We start from the raw sequence: 22897 nt of genomic DNA on the forward strand, positions 1-22897 counted from the left end.
TCAGATCTGCTGTGTATCTGGCAACATGTGATATCATATGTGCTTGAGGCGCCACAGAATGGAAATTCTATCAGTGGAACTAAGGAGATATCCACCATCTTGTCAGCAAGTATATACAGAGTAGCAGCCCCTCAGAAGTCACCAGTGAGCAGTAATCTTACTAAGCCGGTAAATTCACCTATGCTACAGAAATGTTCAAGAACATATAGTAGTCTCAAAGGAGCAGAATGGTAGCCCAACAGTTACTTGCCTCAAACCAAAATCTATTATTATTCCCAAATTGTCTCAGTGACATTCATTCAGCCAAATAAAAAAAAATACTGTGGTTCAGATTACACACCATCACGTCAAGTCTCTCTATCAGAATGACCAATGTCCATCGATGAGGGGGAAAAAAAGAATGGTTGGCACCAGAATTCAAGGGTCAGTTGGGTAATCGGAACCACAACCTTTTTTATTGTATTTTTTTAGACTTTGTCAGAATACTTCTTCTCAAAGGATTGTGGGTAAGAGTAAGCTGTAGCAACATGTGGTGAAGATAACATGTGACCAAGTTGATGTGTCAGGTTGACTGACATGATTGTCACTGCCTCTCAATGGACAATTGTTTACAATATCAACCACTTGCTCAACTTCGATAACTTGTGGTTACAGCATTCACTCATCACCCTGAAGGCCTGGGTTCCATTCCCACGTGGATGTGTGAAGCCCATTTCTGGTGTCCCCCACTGATTGCTAAAAGTGGCATAAAATTAAACTCAGTTGTTTACAAGTCATTTTCATACTGTAGAATGCAGTTGTTACCAACAGACCTCGCTGTGGCTTCGCAACAACTACTACACTGCTACTTGAGTGAATGAGCTTGGTATATTGGCTTGTATATGGGTATTTGTGTATCTTTTATGGTACAATGTATTGGCATGGACAAGTCAAAACTCACTCAGGTCAAGCAGAAACCTGCAAGCTGACTGAGGTCTGTAATCAGGATCAACATGGGGTTCAAACCTATGACGTGCAACAACTGACATGGCAATGTGACTACTGGGTTACTATTTCCACTCCTCATCCTCCCTCAGTCACATGTAATCTGATGATGTTGATCCCAACTGTGATACTGATGAATAGAGCTGTGACGATATGTTGTAGTATCGATGATCTTGATGTTTCAATGGACGATAAATATTTCGATACTATTGTTTTTTTATTTTAATACGTAACCTGAGAAGGTCCCGGGGTAGAATAGGCCTTCAGCAGCCCATGCTTGCCATAAAAGGTGACTATGCTCGTAATAAGAGGCGACTAACGGGTGGTCATGCTCGCTGACTTGGTTGACATGTCATCGGTTCTCAATTGCGCAGATCGATGCTCATGTTGTTGAACAATGGATTGTCTGGTCCAGACTCGATTATTTACAGACCGCCGCCATATAGCTGGAATATTGCTGAGTGCAGCATAAAACTAAACTCACTATTTTGATACATATCATTTACCTTAAAATGGATAATATTCGTTAGATATTGACACTGTTACTTGATATCAAAATATACGTTTTTCAAGAAAAAAACTAAAAGAAGCATATCGTGATGGGCATGGAACTGAATCGTTCCAAAATATCGTGGTACATATCATGAATTTTATCATCACACCTCTACTGATGAATGTAGCGCTAAACAACAAAAATATTCATCACCAGCCATCTTAGCGGGGTGTTATAATATTCCTACTAAAGACTCACTCTCACTGTGTCCAACAACAACAAAAGACAGAAGGCAAGAGCTTTACTGGCAGTCTTAAAGTACAATGACAACAATCTACAACATGGCAGCAGAGGTACAGGAAGGTGGCATAGCTCTAGCACAATCACTGAATCTTTGAATGGCATCTGCAAGTTACAACTTATAATGAAAGTTGTAGGAACTTTTCAAATAGAATGAGGCTGGTAAGCATAGTTTGCAAGATAAACAGATAAACGTAAACAGGTAAGAAGTTGCAATACAAAATTTCACCCTGTCGCCATGGATACAACAGGTTCTAAATGCCACTGCAAGATAAACCATTACCATGTCTTCAGAGATAGACACAACCTCCCTCTCCTGCAACACATGCAGAATGACATGCCAGAGGGTGTTTGGATGATAATACAGATGTCAGAGTTGCTGGTCAGCTACAGACATCTAAGCACAACTTACGTTGGTCTTAATCTTGTCGAAAATCATTAATCACCTGCCAACAAAGGGATGATTATTCTCCTCGAAAGTCTTGGGGACATTTTTCAATGCCATTATTAATCCTGAATATCATACAGCTACACAGATGGATTGCTATTAAACAGCAAAACACTGATCATTGTTTTGTGTTTCTTTGGCCCAAGGTGATGTAGTTTATAGGAGAATGTATCACACACTGAAGGTGACCAATGGCACAGTCTGCATCTGAAGGATAACATTGAGAACACAGCCCACTTGCACAAAGCGATCTTAGAGCTCCAACTATCTTAAGCCTGTGTTGGAGAATGAAAGTTCAAAAGTGGTCATAGCTCTGTGACTGTTCTTGTATGAAGTATTATATTTTACGAGTTACCATCGTCAAACGGGTCCTGGATCCAAGGCTAGGTTTTACAAAGTTATCATGGCACTATGACTCACATAATCCTATGTTATAGTACAGGAGTTAAATTAGTTGTGCTACAACAGCTTTGTGAAACCTCTATGAAGACAAATGTCTGTGCTAAAGTAGTGTGAAACAACAGTCATGGCTCTTCAATCACTTTGTGAAATGGGATATAGACCTTAACTGCCTGATTTGTTGGGAAATAACAGAACAATGGTTATCATGATTATGTCAAAGATACATAACTAATAATGCTCTTAAAGATCACCAAAGATACCAGCAAATACCAACCATAGCACATTAAAAGACAATAAATATTCAGAAATATTCAATATTGCACAATGAGGCCACAACAAACCAACAGATGTATTTACCAACAGTAATTCATCCGAGCAAAGCCAAATAATCTAAGATCAGGTCTCTGTAGAACAAATCAGAGACCTGTCACTTTCAAGTTCATGTTTTTACATTAAAAAAACAGCACTCTGGGGGATAAGGTTGTCACAGAACATTTACGAATTAAATGCCCTTTCTGTTCGATGAGTTCTCATTCTGTACTGATGCTTTGTTGTGGCCTGAGTGGAAGCTTTGTTCTAGCTAATGAATTTCCCATGAATCCTCCGCAGTTGATCGGGAGACACGTTGATGGGAATTGTCTCCCCATTGCCACCTTTGACTGGTACTGTAATCACTCCTAGCTTCAGGGAGTCACCACTCTTCTCATGTAGCACCTGCACACAGAACAACAGTGGTTGATGGGTAAGTATTACGTGCCAATGTAACCATGGTAGTTCAGAGGGAGTGAGTGAGTTAAGTTTTACACCGCACTCGGCAATATTCCTGGTATATGGTGGTGGTGTGTAAATAATCGTGTCTGGACCAAACAATCCAATGATCAACAGTATAAGCATCTATCTCCACAACTGGGGACTGATGACGTGTCAACCAAGTCAACAAGCCTGACCACCCAATCCCATTAGTCGCCTCTTACAACAAAAACGGGTTACTGAAGATCAATTCTAACCAAGGTCTTCCGAGTACAGTTGAGAAGGAAGTAGTACATGCTCATGTAACAACAGCAGTTGAGAGAGAAGTAAAGCATTCCAATGAAAAACAACAGTTGAGAGGGAAATAGTACATGTCGATGTACAACAGCAGTTGAGAGAGAAGTAAAGCATGCCAATGAAAAACAACAGTTGAGAGGGAAATAGTACATGTCGATGTACAACAGCAGTTGAGAGATAAGTAAAGCATGCCAATGAAAAACAACAGTTGAGAGGGAAATAGTACATGTCGATGTACAACAGCAGTTCAGAGGGAGTTGACTGGAAGTTGATTGGAAGTTGATTTGAATAGATAAAGAAATAATGATCAATTTCTGTACATACCCGAGCAAACTGCGGCGTTGGGAACGTGGAGAAGTCTGTACGGACCTGGCCGCCTGTTCTGTATGATGCCAGCAGTGTCGTCACCTGGACTTGAACCTGAGAAGCATAGGAAGGTGCAGTAAGGACACATTCATCATGAGACTTCAACCTTTATGAAGATATTTGACAGGGGTGTGCATACAAAGAGACTCCATGCTACATTACCTCCTGTATCTGTCTCTCCATGGAAGTGAGGGAAGCCGTCTGCTCCACAAGCTGTCGAGTAGGGTTGCTACTCTCAGTCACAGGCTGTGACCCTGTACATATGAAAAACCTCTTGGTGAGAATCGATCACATATGTATTTTAACGGTAAAGTGTATTTACTATGAAACAAACAAATTCTTAATGCTGTAAGATCAAAACCGGCCAAATCTCTGTATAAACATCAGCTCCTTCAGTCAGAATGTGACGATATACTACTAATGTAGGTGACAGCCATACAAGAGCAAGAGACTGGAAACTTAAATATGATGAAAGCGTTGATTTTACAGTTTACTAGCATACTTCAGAAGCTATTGTTGAAATCTGCCAGGTATTTGCAACCCACCTGGCTTCCTCTTCGTGATATCCACAACAGTCGGGCAGCAGCTCAACTTGTTGGCTTCCTGCAAACATTATTGCTCAACATAAAATACACCTAACTAACTGGTCAGTCATCATACATGCATGTCACTTATCACTGAGTCTGTTAACATATTTAAAAGAATGAAACATCAGCATTAGCATATCAACAGTTTCCTTACATTTACATCTAATCTGGTTGTCCTTGCAAAAAAATACACTAGCATATTCAAATAAATATATATCCATTAACATGCAAAGAAGTGATTCTAAGGACTGAACATACTGCAAGAAGGGAAGCTGTCTTCCTGGCCAGTTTTGACAGCTCTGTTGTGCCAGGGACATTTTCAGGGAGATCACCAATATCAACATGACCAGTTTTGTTGGCCATTCCCATTGGTTTAGTGGGGACCCGGAGTGGGGGCAAGCTAGCCAGCTGGTTCTGCAAGAATAGAAGTTCCTCAATCAGTGACATGCCTGTGCCTGTGGGTTTATCTTACAATACATCAACAGACAGGAAACATATAACACTTAGAACACATCACATGACAGTTGTAGGTGCCATAGAACACAATAGCAGACACTTCTGGAGGGTCTTAGAACACATCACTAGACAGTTCTGGAGGGTCTTAGAACACATCACTAGGCAGTTCTGGTGGGTCTTAGAACACATCACTAGACAGTTCTGGAGGGTCTTAGAACACATCACTAGACAGTTCTGGTGGGTCTTAGAACACATCACTAGACAGTTCTGGAGGGTCTTAGAACACATCACTAGACAGTTCTAGAGGGTCTTAGAACACATCACTAGACAGTTCTAGAGGGTCTTAGAACACATCACTAGACAGTTCTGGTGGGTCTTAGAACACATCACTAGGCAGTTCTGGAGGGTCTTAGAACACATCACTAGACAGTTCTGGTGGGTCTTAGAACACATCACTAGACAGTTCTGGAGGGTCATAGAACACATCACTAGGCAGTTCTGGAGGGTCTTAGAACACATCACTAGACAGTTCTGGAGGGTCTTAGAACACATCACTAGACAGTTCTGGAGGGTCTTAGAACACATCACTAGACAGTTCTGGTGGGTCTTAGAACACATCACTAGACAGTTCTGGAGGGTCTTAGAACACATCACTAGGGAGTTCTGGAGGGTCTTAGAACACATCACTAGACAGTTCTGGTGGGTCTTAGAACACATCACTAGACAGTTCTGGAGGGTCTTAGAACACATCACTAGACAGTTCTGGAGGGTCTTAGAACACATCACTAGACAGTTCTGGAGGTTCTTAGAACACATCACAAGACAGTTCTGGTGGGTCTTAGAACACATCACTAGACACTTCTGGTGGGTCTTAGAACACATCACTAGACAGTTCTGGAGGGTCTTAGAACACATCACTAGACAGTTCTGGAGGGTCTTAGAACACATCACTAGACAGTTCTGGAGGGTCTTAGAACACATCACTAGGCAGTTCTGGAGGGTCTTAGAACACATCACTAGACAGTTCTGGTGGGTCTTAGAACACATCACTAGACAGTTCTGGAGGGTCTTAGAACACATCACTAGACAGTTCTGGAGGGTCTTAGAACACATCACAAGACAGTTCTGGTGGGTCTTAGAACACATCACTAGACAGTTCTGGTGGGTCTTAGAACACATCACTAGACAGTTCTGGAGGGTCTTAAAACACATCACTAGACAGTTCTGGGGGGTCTTAGAACACATCACAAGACAGTTCTGGTGGGTCTTAGAACACATCACTAGACAGTTCTGGTGGGTCTTAGAACACATCACTAGACAGTTCTGGTGGGTCTTAGAACACATCACTAGACAGTTCTGGTGGGTCATAGAACACATCACTAGACAGTTCTGGAGGGTCTTAGAACACATCACTAGACAGTTCTGGTGGGTCTTAGAACACATCACTAGACAGTTCTGGAGGGTCTTAGAACACATCACTAGACAGTTCTGGAGGGTCTTAGAACACATCACTAGACAGTTCTGGAGGGTCTTAGAACACATCACTAGACAGTTTTGGAGGGTCTTAGAACACATCACAAGACAGTTCTGGAGGGTCTTAGAACACATCACTAGACAGTTCTGGTGGGTCTTAGAACACATCACTAGACAGTTCTGGAGGGTCTTAGAACACATCACTAGACAGTTCTGGAGGGTCTTAGAACACATCACAAGACAGTTCTGGTGGGTCTTAGAACACATCACTAGACAGTTCTGGAGGGTCTTAGAACACATCACAAGACAGTTCTGGAGGGTCTTAGAACACATCACTAGACAGTTCTGGTGGGTCTTAGAACACATCACTAGACAGTTCTGGAGGGTCTTAGAACACATCACTAGACAGTTCTGGAGGGTCTTAGAACACATCACAAGACAGTTCTGGAGGGTCTTAGAACACATCACTAGACAGTTCTGGTGGGTCTTAGAACACATCACTAGACAGTTCTGGAGGGTCTTACAACACATCACTAGACAGTTCTGGAGGGTCTTAGAACACATCACAAGACAGTTCTGGTGGGTCTTAGAACACATCACTAGACAGTTCTGGTGGGTCTTAGAACACATCACTAGACAGTTCTGGAGGGTCTTAGAACACATCACTAGACAGTTCTGGAGGGTCTTAGAACACATCACTAGACAGTTCTGGAGGGTCTTAGAACACATCACTAGACAGTTCTGGAGGGTCTTAGAACACATCACTAGACAGTTCTGGAGGGTCTTAGAACACATCACTAGACAGTTCTGGTGGGTCTTAGAACACATCACTAGACAGTTCTGGAGGGTCTTAGAACACATCACTAGACAGTTCTGGTGGGTCTTAGAACACATCACTAGACAGTTCTGGAGGGTCTTAGAACACATCACTAGACAGTTCTGGAGGGTCTTAGAACACATCACTAGACAGTTCTGGAGGGTCTTAGAACACATCACTAGACAGTTCTGGAGGGTCTTAGAACACATCACTAGACAGTTCTGGTGGGTCTTAGAACACATCACTAGACAGTTCTGGAGGGTCTTAGAACACATCACTAGACACCTCCAGTGGGCATAGAACACATCACTAGACACCTCCAGTGGGCTTAGAGCACATCACTAGACACCTCTAGTGGGCTTAGAGCACTTCACTAGACACCTCTAGTGGGCTTAGAGCACATCACTAGACACCTCCAGTGGGCTTAGAGCACATCACTAGACACCTCCAGTGGGCATAGAGCACATCACTAGACACCTCCAGTGGGCTTAGAGCACATCACTAGACACCTCCAGTGGGCATAGAACACATCACTAGACACCTCCAGTGGGCTTAGAGCACATCACTAGGCACCTCTAGTGGGCTTAGAGCACATCACTAGACACCTCTAGTGGGCTTAGAGCACATCACTAGACACCTCCAGTGGGCATAGAGCACATCACTAGACGACACCTTTAGTGGGCTTAGAGCACATTACTAGACAACCACTAGACACCTCCAGTGGGCGTAGAGCACATCACTAGACACCTCTAGTGGGCTTAGAGCACATTACTAGACAACCACTAGGCACCTCTAGTGGGCGTAGAGCACATCACTAGACACCTCTAGGGTGTCTTAGAAGACATCACAAGACATTTTAGGAGAGGGATGGTCTTAAAACAAATCAGCAGAGAAGACTAGTGGTCTTAGAACAGGTCAGTATCCTTATCACTGACAGTTTTTTTGTCACAGAACACAACTGCAAAGAGTCCTAGGATTCTTAGAACACATCCATGGACAGTGGTTCCAAAGTATATCAGATGACAGTTCTGAAGATGTTAACTCACCCTCATCTTGGAGGCTCTCAGACGGAGGTTTTCACTCTTCACAAAGCGCAATGCTTCTCGCAGGCAGTTGTTCTGAAACATTAAACAATGCAACATTCACACAAACAGATTTCCCACAAGTATACTGTGAATGAAATGGATTCAAGTACCTTGCTGAATCATGCACCCTGAAATCATCCAATCTCACTCTCCATTAAAACAACCAGTGACAACAGCTGTTTAACTATTAACCATCAAGAAAACATGGAACTGTTTTCAGATCTTCACAATTCAATTATCACAGTTTCATTTTTGACAATTTCTTCAGCAAATAAAGAATGCTGTTTGCCATTTAGCCACATCCTGAGACACCCCTGGCAAGGCTCACCTGTTGCAGCAGGATCGGAGAGTCCTGCATGGGTGCCTCCACTCCACCGCCTGTAGAGGCTGCACCTGAAACACACAACACAAATCACTACTGGAATCCAGTCCTCCCTGACTTCTTCATAGCAGGGAGTCTGTGCAAACAATAGGGCAAAACACCCTTACCACTCATCTGTAAGAACCCATTGCCACCCATCTGTCCATCTACCCCATCGCCAACCTGTCCAACACCCTTGAACCCCATCACCCACCTGTCCTACACCCTATCAATGACCTGTCAAACCCTTTGTCAAACACCTCTGTGACCTCCCCATCACACACTTGTCCAACCCCTTGCCACCCATCTGGCCAACAAGCCCATCATACACCTGTCTCACCTCCCCATCACCCATCTGTCCGACCCTTTGCAACTAACCTGTCCAACAGGTCCTTTACCCACCTGTCCAATCCCTTAAACCAACCTTTCCAATCGGCTCATCACTTACATGTTCTACCATCCTATAACCCACGTATCTCACCACACCATCACCCACCTGTCCAACCACTTCCAACCCACCTGTCTGACCATCCTATCACCCACCTGTCTGGCCCGAGGACTGTCTGGTCAGTCCCTCCAGGAGGGTCTTCTTGGACAACACCTTCAACCTATCTTTCAACTCCAGCTTCTCCTGCTCCAGGGTGTCAATGTCACTTTGCAGCGTGTCCATCGTCTCCTCAAACTCCCTGCAACATCAACATCAGGTAAGACACTGTGCCACTGGAGGACTAAATAACAACTCCAGTGAGAGAGGAACCTGTAAAGTCTGCTCCATCAAGTTTACTGCAGCCAGCATTATCACTGTAATATCGATACAGACTGTGGACTGTAAATGTTTACAGTGTGGGTCAGTGAAAACAATGGCATGATTAACAATTTATGTGTGCAACAAATACTGACAAGTCAAGTCACACCATCACCATAAAGTCAAAGGTGGATCAGTTGTTACAGCAAGCAGGAGAGTTTGGGTCCTGTCCATAACAGAGATCTGTAAACCCTGCACTCCATTCTTGGTGGTTGAGTGAGTGATTAACTACAACAATGACATCTTTGGTTAAGGCATGGAATAAGGAAACAAACACATGAATGTCTGAGGGAGGCTCTTGCTGTCCAGGTATAACATGATGCTTACAAGTCAGCTCAAAGTTTGTGTACTGTGAAAATTCCCTAAGTCCTACCAAAACATCATCCAATGCAGCTCATATCTACCTGTCTGGCTGATCTATGATATGAGGTGAAAAGAGAGCACCTCTAGTAATCAACTATCTAAGTTTCCATCTTCAGACACCAGCTACTTCCCAGTGAGTGAGTGAGTGAGTTTTACGCCACACTCAGCAATATTCCAGCTATATGGTGGCGGTCTGTAAATAATCAAGTCTGGACTAGACAATCCAGTGACCAACAACATGCACATCGATCTGTGCAACTGGGAACTGATGACATGTGACAACCAAGTCACCAAGCCTGAACACCCAATCCCATTAGTCACCTCTTACGACAAGTATAGTCACCTTTTATGGCAAGCATTGGTTCCTGAAGGCCTATTCTACCCCGGGACCTTCACGGGTCACTTCTCAATCAGACACCACTTACTTCTCTTTCTTCTTCATGCTGATGTTCAGCTCATCTAGCTTCCTCTGTATCTTGTCCACACGACTGTCACCATCCTTGGAGGCATTTTCCAACTTCTTCTCAACCAGCTCCACTCGGACCTGCTGCTCACTGAGCTCTTCTTGCTGGGAAAATGCAAGGAGAAGTGCATATACACATTTAATACCCCGAACATAACGGGGTTCATATTTTTTATACAATGCCCTTGGGCTAAATATCACTTTGAACGTCATGAGGTGGGAGAACTAACATATAGTAGTTTATTACCTATGAGGGCGAACATATCGGGGGGGTCATAGTTTTTATACGATATAGCATCACCTTGTCATAGTGACATGACGTCATGAGCGATCAGCCACATCTGCATCTGCCATGTCATGGTTCTTCTGTGACTTTGCGTTCTACATGCAGAGTCGGCAGGTAGTCAACCCATGTTTGAAAATAGATTTGGGTTTATTTTCCTCAGTGTAATAAACAGAATATTGTATTCGTGCCCATAACATACTATGTTTACGACACTCGTGCCTAAGTATTGGTATATCTCTCAAACTCGCTCGGGAAATACCAACATTTAGGCACTCGTCTGGTATGACATGGGCACTCATATAATATCCTTTAAAGGACATATAATAACATGCTCACAGCTCTCTCTTTCTGTCATCAGGATACAGAAGTTGGTAAACACAAAGATCTCTCCTTTAGACACAAAGAAGGATGTAAATCATGTGAAATACAAATACTCTGTGTGTAGAAAGAAGTAAGTGCTTCCTGTTAGGAACTAGACGAATCTGTTTCAATAGTCATGGCCTGCATCTTACCTTGAGTCGCAGTTGTTTCTTCAGTTCCTTCATGTCTTCGTCTTTGGCATCCATCTTGAACTTCATGACCTCAATGTCGGCAATCTGGGATCTAACTGTGTTAGCACGCTGCTTGACTGGTGGCACCACCTGGTGAGAGAAATCACAGACAATGTAGGTACAGTCAAGAGAGACAACTCATTCCAGACACAAACAGCTAATGTGGTCTGAAGAAATATTGCAGCTAGACATCATACCCTAAAACACGCTAGTAGTAGAGAATGGTATCTGATAATCTTGGGGTTTCGACTGAGTGAGTAAATGAGAGGTCAAAAGCCAGTCAAATGCCAGGGTTTTTACACAAGAGTTAGAGAATGTAAAGTAATCGGAAGGTTTATCATCTACGAGTGAGTGAGTGACTTTAGTTTTAAGCTGCTTTTAGCAATATTTTGGGGTCACCAGAAATGGGCTTCCCACATTGTACCCATGTGGGGAATCGAATCTGGGTCTTCAACATGATGAGCGAATGATTTAACCACTACACTACACTGCCGCCCCCAACAGTGGGTGAGAGAGTGAGTGAGTGCAGGTAATGTTATCTGGATGAGTACATAAGTCTAGAACTTTAATCTAGGGTAATCCTATGAACAAATGAGTTAATCTAATGTTGTTTAAAGGCCTGCCATTCAAGAATTAAGGAACATAATGCTGTAAATTTTTTTCCAAAATTCTAATCACAATAATACTTGAAAAACATCATTGATTTCATCATCCAGTTTGTAATAGCCATTTATTCCTCATGTCTGCTATCTAATTATACTTTAACACACTATCTAAGGGTTGGGACTAACAATTCTTGGTGCCATGTTGAGTGAGTGAGTGAGTTTAGTTTTACGCAGCACTCAGCAATATTCCAGCTATATGGCAGCAGTCTGTAAATAATTGAGTCTGGACCCGACAATCAAGTGTTCAACATCATGAGCATCAATCTGAGCAAACAGGAACTGATGTCATGTATCAACCAAGTCTGCTAACCTGACCACCCAATCCCATTAGTCACCTTTTGAGGCAGGCATGGGTTGCTGAAGACCTATTCGAGCCTGGATCTGCCATGTTGAGCCTGTTGAGCCCTACCTTAAGACAACCATTACAATGCCATCTCACCACCTGACAATTAAAGCTGCATGCAAACACACATCTCACAATCAACTTGTCCACTACTTGTCATGGAAACAATGCCAAACAAAGACTGACATTACATTGTAGTCATGGATGTTAGTAAGAAGCAGATAGCCACACTGTTGTCATGGAAACAATGCCAACAAAGACTGACATTACATTGTACTCATGGATGTTGATAAGAAGCAGATAGCCACACTGTTGTCATGGAAACAATGCCAACAAAGACTGAAATTACACTGTAGTCATGGATGGTGATAAGCAGATAGCCACACTTTTGTCATATGCTGAATAGGGACATTACACTGTACTCATGGACACACTGTTGATTACAAGCTGATACCACACTGTTGTCATGGAAATTAAGATACATTCAAGCTGGCATGACACTGTTGTAATCAACATATTACACTTATAAGTCTCATGCAAGATGAACCAAATGTTTTACACTGGAAAACTTGAAAAGAAGCAATTAAAACAAGTCCAGGAAGACAATCAAACTGAAATTAACACTATTCTTATTTTCACTGCATGAGAAAGTTAACATGCAATAGTTGACAATTATTTATTGTGTTTTGGCGTACAAACGAAAAGATATTTATCCAAATTACAATACACATGTGAATGTTACCACTGGTTTGGACGAAGTAATAAATCCTGATGGCTGGAAAACAATGGCATGGGAATATTGGTAGGGTTACAAATATGACTTCTCAAAACCATCACGTAGAATGGCCACATTATTGGTCCAACAAATCTTTCTCACAGTGTGGGAAACTAAATACGAGTATGGACCTAACAGGACATGCTCTCACCACCAGAAAAAATCAAGGCCATCAGACGTGTGTACCTAGTCTAACACTACCATGCATATGAGGGGCACATGGATCACTGAAGGTTAGAGTTCCACTATACAAACCGATCATAGCTCTATAACTGTCGTAAGTCTATCTTAAAACATGGGAGTTACGATCTTCTTAGTTCTATGATCACTAGGTCAATATATCACACACTTAAACAAATGCCAATCCTGTAGTGCAGACATGTTACAATTAAAGTTAAGGAATTTAACTTTCCATCTTGTCAGCTAAGAGTGAAATCAACTGTCGACAAACATCTCACTCCCAGTCAGTGTTTGAAATTAAGGGGGAACTTTGGTCTAGTGGGATTTGTTGTCATGGTAATTCATTCAACCTGAGTTTTTGACTTAAAACAATAGCATAAGACAAGTACCCTTGCCTTAATTTCAAACACTGCTAGAAAGTTGTATATATTTTCACAACATTCCAACTATCATATATATTTCTGCTGTGTTTCACTCAATACAACTGAGACTAACAATAAGTAAATAATTGGATTACAATGACAGTACATGTTGTCATGCAGAGCTCAAACAGGACTCCCCAGCTGGAACATACATTGTCACAACATCAAATTTTAAAGTACATCTTCATGTCTGTAGGTTTAGATGACGTTGGAATTCGTTTCGAGGTCGTGACCTCTGTGTGAATGTCCTGCAATGTTTGTCCAGCTGCTGGAACTCGATATCCTGTGGACAATCAACAGATATCACACAAGACCATACATACCGTCATGTCTCTGGTGCCATCAAAGTCATACTCTCCATTCTCCATGGCATTGGCCAGCTTGTTCATCGTCCCAACCACAATACCAAATGAGTGTCTGCAATCACAGGACACATATCATACTCTGCCACTAATTACATCAAGAGGATACAGAATCAAAGTGACAATCCTTGAAATGAGTGAGTGATTATGGTTTTACTTTCAGCAACATTTCAGCAATATCATGGCAGAGTCACCAGGAATGGGCTTCACACATTACCCTACATCTCCGACAATCCTTGAAGCCAGTACATACATTTCCAGACAAAAATGTAACAAGTTATTCCACGTTGAAGTATACACTCAGTTATATCACAGCTGCTTGTAAATACGCAAACCATGGTTTTATGTCCATACCATACCACTTTCACAGTATTTACACCAGGGAACACTAACAATTAGTGTTCTCAAACCCATGGTGTGCCAGTCTGCTGCCTTAACTGGACTACCCTACACCCTTGACTGACCTCAGACACTCATAGGGTCCACTGTCTTCCTTGCCGTAGACCCGGTCTGTTGCCTGGTATGCAAGCTCCTCCAGCTTCTTGGGCATGAGACCTTCAGCATCTGGACAGATTGTGAATGTCAGTTAGTACATCATCTAGTTAACATCAAGCCAAGTAATAAATATCTACCAGCACATGTTCGGCAGTATCATGACACTAGCGCATCATCCAGTAAATATCTGGCCGTATCATGACATAGGCGCATACTGGGTGAATAATGCACCATGTCCTGAACAGACACTTTTACTTTTGTCCTCAACATACTCATACTCCATCTTCTGTAGAATCTTGTCTTGCTAACAACAACTAAAACCACATCATATCCTATGAGATATTAAGTCATGAGAATGCAGATTTTACCCAGCTCTTCTTGTAGTGGACAGACATAGAGAGACATTATACCCCTCGGGTGATAAAGAGACACAATGTCTGTCTTTAACATATACTGTATGAAATGTTATGATTACTGATGTCACAGTTATGATAACACGGACACAAATGTTGAGGAAATGATGCAGCAATGATTAAAGATATAACTGAATTAAGAGTCGATTAAGATGTTATAAAATGAGAGTAAGTTTGTAGCGCTGTGAGGGTGAGGAAGGGTGGGGTGCCTTCTCACTTCTGCCACTCCACTAACACTAATTCCACTCACTTGCCAAACAAAACGTTGTAAATTGACAAAGTGTAAAATGCTACTTTCAAGACTACATATTACACTACACTCACCAAAGACTTGAAAAGATGCCTGGATATATTACTAGAAGAGATTTAGTCAAACTTATTTTAAACATTTTGTCATCTTTACTAACATTTCCTCAAAAACAAATATTACATTTTAACCTGTACTCTAAACTTACTATATATGGAGTGGTGCTCCCTAAATACCCTAAAGCACAACACCTTGCCCTCTGGCTAGTCCAAGAGAATGGTGCCCCAGTTACAGTAATTGCGCAAAAGCTACGTGGTAGCTGCCATCATGCAGGTTAGTAGCACCACAGAGGATTCTGCATTCATAACATGCATACCATTAGTACATGATAATGATCCAATGATAACCATCTGCCCAGTCTAAATGCCGCAACTGGCATTTGCACTCATTGCCACATTGCCAGAACTCTGTCAGGCAACCATGTCATCAATTTAAGAAGGTCATGGCATGCCATTAGGCCGCCACAACTGATCTGTGAAGCTTTAATGTGATCTTCCCAAATACAAATTCTGGAACCATATCATGATTCTATTCACTTAGTCTGTCCTGGGTAAGTTAAAGCTGTACTTGAATGTGATGTCAATATGATGTAGCAAATCTGGTGCCTCACAATACATGGAAAGTAAATATTGGTGAAGCCAGGTGGCAGAATTTGCCCATTTCCGCTTTAACAAAGTACAGCTTTCCTTTCATTAAGATGTGAAGGTTTGTGGAGTATCTGTAGGAAGATCTACTATACAAGAAGGAGCAAGTGTTTCTCCTTGTGATCAACTACTTCCAGGAATATGTTGAACTCAGCTGTTTCTTGTTTATGACACAATACTACATTCCAGTTGGTGCCAGCAATATTACAGTACAGGACAACAGCAATGGGCCTTTCACATTGTGTCCATGTGGGGAATCGAACCCAGGTCTTCAGTGTGATGAGCAGATGCTTTAAGCCTCCAGCTACCCCACCGCTGTGACTAAGGCCTGTAGGTACTGATACTGTGATAGCCATTCAGTGTCTTCATAGTCACACATAGTGATTTGATTAGTCAGATCTCATGACCAGCGTAAGTAGCTGGGACCCATTAGTATCAAGAACTTGAACACTGAAGGCAAAAACATGAGGCTGCATGTTTGTTTGTTTGTTTACTAATGCCCCAGTCCCCACTATTCAAGCTATAAGATCCCAAACTAGACCAGATAATGCAGTCATAACCATCAATCTTAGCTTAAAAAAACTGAGAAAAAAAACCTGCACCAACCAAATCAGTCTGACCAGCTCACTCCATTAGTTGCCTCATATGTGAAGCTAAAGCTGTGAGACTAAAAGAGACTAAATTCAAATTCTGCTGAAACTAGTTCTATAACTTTTGTCATGTCATCATATTAATAAATAAAGAGAAATCTATGAAATCTTGAAACTTTCTGGGTCTTGTAGATATGGCAGAGGAACTTTCCACCACGGTGAATGTAATTATATGTAAACAAGGACTAAGCAGCAATGTAAGTTTAGTAAGCTGTATTAAGTATGTATGTGTTATGGACACAAGTCTGCCAGATATTTACTAGTCTGCATAGTCTATATGCCCCATGGATGATGAAGCTCAACAACCACCTGCGTCCCGCTCAGCTACAGTTAGTAAAGAAATACCTCATCCTTGCCTTTTTTTTCCCTCTCTGTAAAGTGGGAGATTGTGGCACATCAATACAAAACACAAAGGTGAAAACAGAAACAAAGGATATCACTGGCTGCAAACAGGAAACCTCATTTGATGAAAATGATGATTGTGATGATGATTAGGGCTCCAAGTGTTAGTAAATACACAAATATATGGACAAGATCATGTATCGAAAATACATCTACTATCCAGATACAGAGTTACCTCCCCTGATTTTTTGAAACCTTTGCCTCTGTAAACTTGGTGTTTGAAACATGGAACACAAATCCAACTCTTCCAGATAATTCAACTGAAAGAATTGGTGAAATTAAAAGCATATGGAAAGGCACAGTTCATAACATCATGACGAATATCTACTCAGCGAAATTTTGCCTTCAGAACCATTTTCAGCATTTATTATATAGACTGTTACAACCTTCTCAAACAAGGTTTACATTAATAATTTGGACGCCACCTAAATAATACAAACTTCTAAGGCTGAATGTTACTCTACTCTTGCTTCAACAGTCTCTGTCACAGTCCCTGAACCACATTATTTTACCTACTGCCAAGCCTTCTCTGCGTGCTAAAGCCTAAAATGAAGAAAGTCTAGATTTCCTCCGGTTCTAAATCTCTGGTCGCCCTTGGGGCTCCTTTTCCTTTAAAATGGGTTTGTTTGCTACTATCAAAATTATATATTATTACCATATTGACTGAGTCTCAGTCAGCTAAGGCACACACTATATGTGCGATGCATCTCATGATATGCACACATTTTGCTTTGTTACATGGTTGGTAAGAGGCAACAGGAAAGGAAATAAAGGGAGGTAACTCCTACACTACAATAACATAACATCAAGGTCAAGGACCAGCTTCTCAAGCTGTTGTTGACATTGTGCAGGATCAGACTTGATGGAAAGTCCTCACGGCAGGCAGTATGCATAGTCAGACCTCTGATGGACAAGAACAGTTAGTATACTGAGGATGTCTGCACTAACAGAACAATTCTGAGTCAATAAATTCCTCATTGCAAAGGAGTTCAGTGTCACAAAGCTCATTCTCACTTACAGTAACAATAAAAACCTGTTTCAACTCCTAAAGCACTATTTCACCATTATTTACAAGACTGTCCATACAATTTCAGTGTAATACTGGTCTGATTTGACAACAAATTTCTGGCAGAACAATTTCCATGTGGTCCAAACTTAATGAACATTTGAGACAAAACAGTAAAGAGAAAATACAAATGACAAAAGGTGTAACTGCTTTAGGACTGTTACAACCTCACAAAGTTAATATGTGTGCAGGAAATATTGTGCAGACAAAGCAAAAATATTGATTCAGAATTATTAGTGTCAGATCTGAAAAACAAAAACGTCACCATAGAAGATGTACATGGACATAGCTGACTCATGTCTAAGAGAGATATAGTAGACAAGGCTGGCATATGTCTCAGAGATGACAGAACATGAACAATACACCAAGATATGACAAACATATTGGATCTACATAACATGGTCTAATAATATGGTCCAACACATCATGCATAGCCATGGACATTCACAACTCTGATCTCTCGTCTTTGTTTGTCCTGAGACTCCTGACACATACCTAAGACACCCTGTCAATCAAATATTGTTTCCATTGATCATCAACAGATTTCAGTGAATCAGGATACAGAGTAATGTCTGGATGCATACCCACGAGTGATCCATGTTCGAAATTAGCGCCAGCCTGGAGGCCAAGCACCAGCTGTTACTGTATTAGGCTGGCGGTTTCAAATATTTGCAAGCCCTTGTGGCCTTCAGTAAATTATCTGCCTTTTTTAAAAACTGTAATCTTTCACATAATTGTTTTCTCTAATTTTGTTTATTAACATCCGGAATCATCCATTATCGTCTATCATGTTACGATAAGTTACAGTTTCACCTCCTGGTATTTCAGTGCTTTGAGCTTAGGAATGTCAACACCAGTCAACACCCACAGAATATCAAATCTCCATGGTGATCATTACAGAAGGCTTCCTTTCACAAACATAAAACCCAACATCCACAACTTCACTTCAGGTAAATTGACAAATCAGTAAATGAAAAACCAAGCTGCATATTAGTCAAATTTAGTTCACTCAGATAAAATATTACTTGTTCGTTTGTTGTACATTTACTAACAATGCTCTTCTGGAACAATGATCCAGGTATATGTTCCAGGTGAGACAATCCAGTGGTTGACATTGTGAGCAACTATTCACATCTTAAAGAACAATAACACAATCATCAACCAGGTCACCTGGTATGGCCACCATTTAGTCACCTTTTACTGGCAACAACTTTAACCCAGTATCTATGATCAAAACTATGATCAAAACAAATAAGACTGGTTGTTTTGGGGCACATAATCAAAGTGTTTTCACAACTTGAGGGAGATCAGAGTTGTAGAATCTCAATGACTATAACAAGGTAAAATAAAGGAAGACTGCATCAAGACAGTACAAAGCAAGCAGCTATCTGAGAACTGTCGATATCAGGCAAGATGGACATGGTAAGCAAGTTACCCGAATATGCCTCCAGGTTCCCGGCTGAGAATCAAGACATGTCAGCCATTAGCAACGTAAACAAAGCTGATGTAATCACAGCAAAAACAACAACAGCATTGGTCCATTATTTGTCTTGAGATTTAATCATTCTAGTACCGACACATTCAGGTTTGACTCGTGAGTAATTTCCACTCTGTCGCTGAATGCATCTGAAATGACTGATGACAACTGGCCACTCCTCCCGAATATAGTACCTGCTATTAAATTATTTCTTATCTGATGAACAAATGTGCAGAAGAAATTAAAAATCAAATAGCCAATCATCTGAATCAGGATTATATTTTTTTGTCAGATAACATTAGATAATGAACCTGAAATAAAGTGTGGAAATAAACCAAAGGATAGTCAAACATAAAAAAGCAAAATAACACACACAAATGAAAACAGTTAAAATAGACAGTCACCCAAAGTATACTCAGATTTACATGAATGTTGGACAATTACATAAAGGAGCAACTTAGGATGTTTTTTGATGTAGTAATTGTCATAAAAAATATGATACATCAATAGTACTTATGACAACAAACAAAATGTGCAGTAGCAGATCACACAGAGGGAATTTAGTGTCTAACATATACAACACACAACCTATGCCCCCCACTGTGTCTAGTCAACACTTACCTGTCCTGACACATGACCAATACCCCCTGCTGTGTCTCAGTGACACCTACCTGTCATGACATACAACTATTGTCCCCACTGTGCCCCCTCAGTGACAGATACCTGCCACAGCACAAGACAAATGCCTCACCGACACCTACCTGCCATGGCACAAGGTCTCCACTGTGTCTCAATGACACTACCTGTCATGACATACAACTAATGCCCCTGACTATGTCTAGGTGATACCTACCTGTCATGACACATGACTAATGTCCCCCACTGTGTCTCACTGACACCTACCTGTCATAACATACAACTATTGCCCCCACTGTGTCTCAGTGACACCTACCTGCCACGATACAAGACAAATGCCTCCTGCTGAGGCTCAGTAACACCTACCTCTCCTGACACACAACTAATGTCTCCTACAGTGCCTCAGTGACACTACCTGTCACAACACAGAACTAATGCCCCTGACTGAGTCTAAGTGACACCTACCTGTCATGACTGATGCCTGCTGCATGCCCCCACTAGCAATGTGGATCAGTGACTTGGCCACATGGGAAACATTCTTTGTGCATGACTGCAACAGCTCAATGACCTGAGGATGAGACATCAAGGAATCAGTGGAAGATCAGGATTTACATCAGCACAGAAACCCTCACAATCTAAAATTATAATTTATATTCTTATCAATTACAGTACATTTAAATAATCATATTTTACAAAGGACATCGCATTCAACATCTATGTGACTGCTCCACAAAGAGGTTAGACTGTCAAATCATTCTAACAAAACAAGTCAAACACATTTTTCATACATTACCTCTTTTCCAAACATCAGTGGTGTGATGATGGCTGAACCTTCCTGTGGGAGTCGTCGCTTGATCTAAAATACATAACACCGACTTTTACATACATTTCAATATTCAGTGATTTAACATATTAAACTCACGGCCATTGTGTCATAATGCAGGGACACTGCTTAAGACAACTGAACTGAGAATGCTCAAAGGGCCTTATTTATGGTTATAATATCACTTTTCAAGAATACTGTTTCACTTTTCAGAGTATAGGATATTTTGCAGCTATGAGGCTAACACAATCTTTGAAGGGCATTTAGAAGTGGAATACATAAGAAAAGCAAGATTATGTATGTCAGGTAATTTCTTTATTGTGAAGGATCAAGCACACTCTCCAAACATCATGTCATTCACAAGAAAAAAGTGGACAACCAGAAATCTTGCTTTTCTTATGTGGTTAACTGTGGCCTTCTTAAAACCGCAATCTAGGAATAGGACGCTTGTGTTATACATACCTTTCTGGCACACATGCGAGCATCATTGTTGCACGTCTCCAAATCACGCAGTAGGATGGAGAACTCACTCTGCTCCTGTCCTGGCTGAAACAAGATATACTAAATCAGCACCTAGACAAGCTGCTATCTTGTCTCTGTAAATCATATGCTCAGTAAAATGAGTTAACACTTCTTTGAATAAAAACTACTGTCTGCCAGTCTCTGTACAAAGATGACCCCCAATAGAAATGCTACACAGGTGCAACACAAACATTAAGAGGCTGAGTAACAAGAGGAGTGAGTGAGTTCAAATTTAAAGGCACATCAGCTAAATTTCAGCTATATCGTGATGAGAACAATTAATTGTTGTACATAGAAACTAATGGTAAATTATAAAAACCTGTCAACAAAGGACAGGAAAATAACTAGATTATCACATATGAATCTAAAACTAGTAATTAAATCAAAAAGGGTTTAACTATATATGACAATGCAATATAAAAACGATCTATAGATGCTAACAACAGTAAGAAGAGGAGCATTACCATGAGGAGGATCTTGAGACGAGTGATGTCGGTGGTGATGCAGTCACAGGCACTCAGCACCTGCTTCACCTGGTCCGACAGCAGTGTCGTACAGTCCATCTTCTCATTCACAAGGTGCACACTGTACAGTTGCTGCAGACAACAAGTGTGTAAACTGTACATAACCGTGGAAACATCCCTTTAACAGACACAGCAGACAACACATTATGTTTCAAGTTTCCAAGTCCATGAGATATCCATGTGTCCTAACACAAACTCCAGAATGCCTAGGCTCTCCGTCTATGGGACACATTTTGTTTAACAATCACAGACACCTTGAGTCTCACTCACAGACACCAAAATACCTGAACACTAACCAACATAGGGTTCTAGGTCATCAGAGATTATCAGAATACTAGCATTCGGACTCTAAACCATCGTCGATATCTCCAAGGTACGCATTCTAATTAATCTCCACTATACCCTGGATACCCTCCGCCTGAGGGTAATTTTATCACCTCCCTTTGCAACCTCACAGAAGCCGATCGGCTGAGCTGCCCTTACAACTAAGCTTGCCAGTGTCAATGAAGATAGATACACAGCTCCAAAGGTTTGTTCACCATGCCACTCAGATTTGGGGGATTCATACAAATTCACAGGTCCGAAAATTTAAAAATATATACAAGAATTCCTCCTACCTCTTAAAAGTGCCCCTGCATGAAGTGTAATGGGATAGAAAACATAAGAAGCAAAAGTGAGCTGTGTAGACACCAGCTTCGAAAAAAAGCCAGTCAAGGGAGGCAATAAATTTATCAGGCTGAGCCATAGATGCATCCAGGAGATATTACAAGTTGTTCACTGGTCACGAGGGGTCCATGGGCTCATGTACCCCGAGGGACAAGTGAACAACATATTTATCTTACCAAACACCTGAATTATAATTTTGAACTGTTTGAAGCACTTCTGTTGAATGCCATTTTGCAGA

At 41.3% G+C, this 22897-nt stretch overlaps 1 protein-coding gene across 2 annotated transcripts in view; it reads right to left on the reverse strand.

The window, feature by feature from the left end:
- Window positions 1-1764: 1764 nt before the first annotated feature.
- The window catches only part of LOC137265161 (dynactin subunit 1-like), a 37497-nt gene continuing 16364 nt past the window's right edge, over window positions 1765-22897 (reverse strand). Inside the window, exons 20-36 of one of the 2 annotated variants that reach the window (XM_067800485.1) lie at window positions 21934-22065; window positions 21410-21493; window positions 20918-20980; window positions 20590-20692; window positions 19447-19470; window positions 14499-14598; window positions 13996-14089; window positions 11249-11377; window positions 10413-10555; window positions 9363-9505; window positions 8787-8851; window positions 8420-8491; window positions 4886-5041; window positions 4586-4643; window positions 4203-4294; window positions 3999-4094; window positions 1765-3341 (exon numbers count right to left, since the gene is read on the reverse strand). In XM_067800485.1, coding sequence (XP_067656586.1) covers window positions 3204-3341; window positions 3999-4094; window positions 4203-4294; window positions 4586-4643; window positions 4886-5041; window positions 8420-8491; window positions 8787-8851; window positions 9363-9505; window positions 10413-10555; window positions 11249-11377; window positions 13996-14089; window positions 14499-14598; window positions 19447-19470; window positions 20590-20692; window positions 20918-20980; window positions 21410-21493; window positions 21934-22065 — 1692 coding nt within the window. In that variant the 3' untranslated portion in view covers window positions 1765-3203. The remainder of the gene's footprint in view (window positions 3342-3998; window positions 4095-4202; window positions 4295-4585; window positions 4644-4885; window positions 5042-8419; window positions 8492-8786; window positions 8852-9362; window positions 9506-10412; window positions 10556-11248; window positions 11378-13995; window positions 14090-14498; window positions 14599-19446; window positions 19471-20589; window positions 20693-20917; window positions 20981-21409; window positions 21494-21933; window positions 22066-22897) is intronic. The other variant, XM_067800486.1, reaches the window with a different exon arrangement.

The sequence above is a fragment of the Haliotis asinina genome, chromosome 15 (assembly GCF_037392515.1).
Source record: "Haliotis asinina isolate JCU_RB_2024 chromosome 15, JCU_Hal_asi_v2, whole genome shotgun sequence".
NCBI lineage: Eukaryota > Metazoa > Mollusca > Gastropoda > Lepetellida > Haliotidae > Haliotis > Haliotis asinina.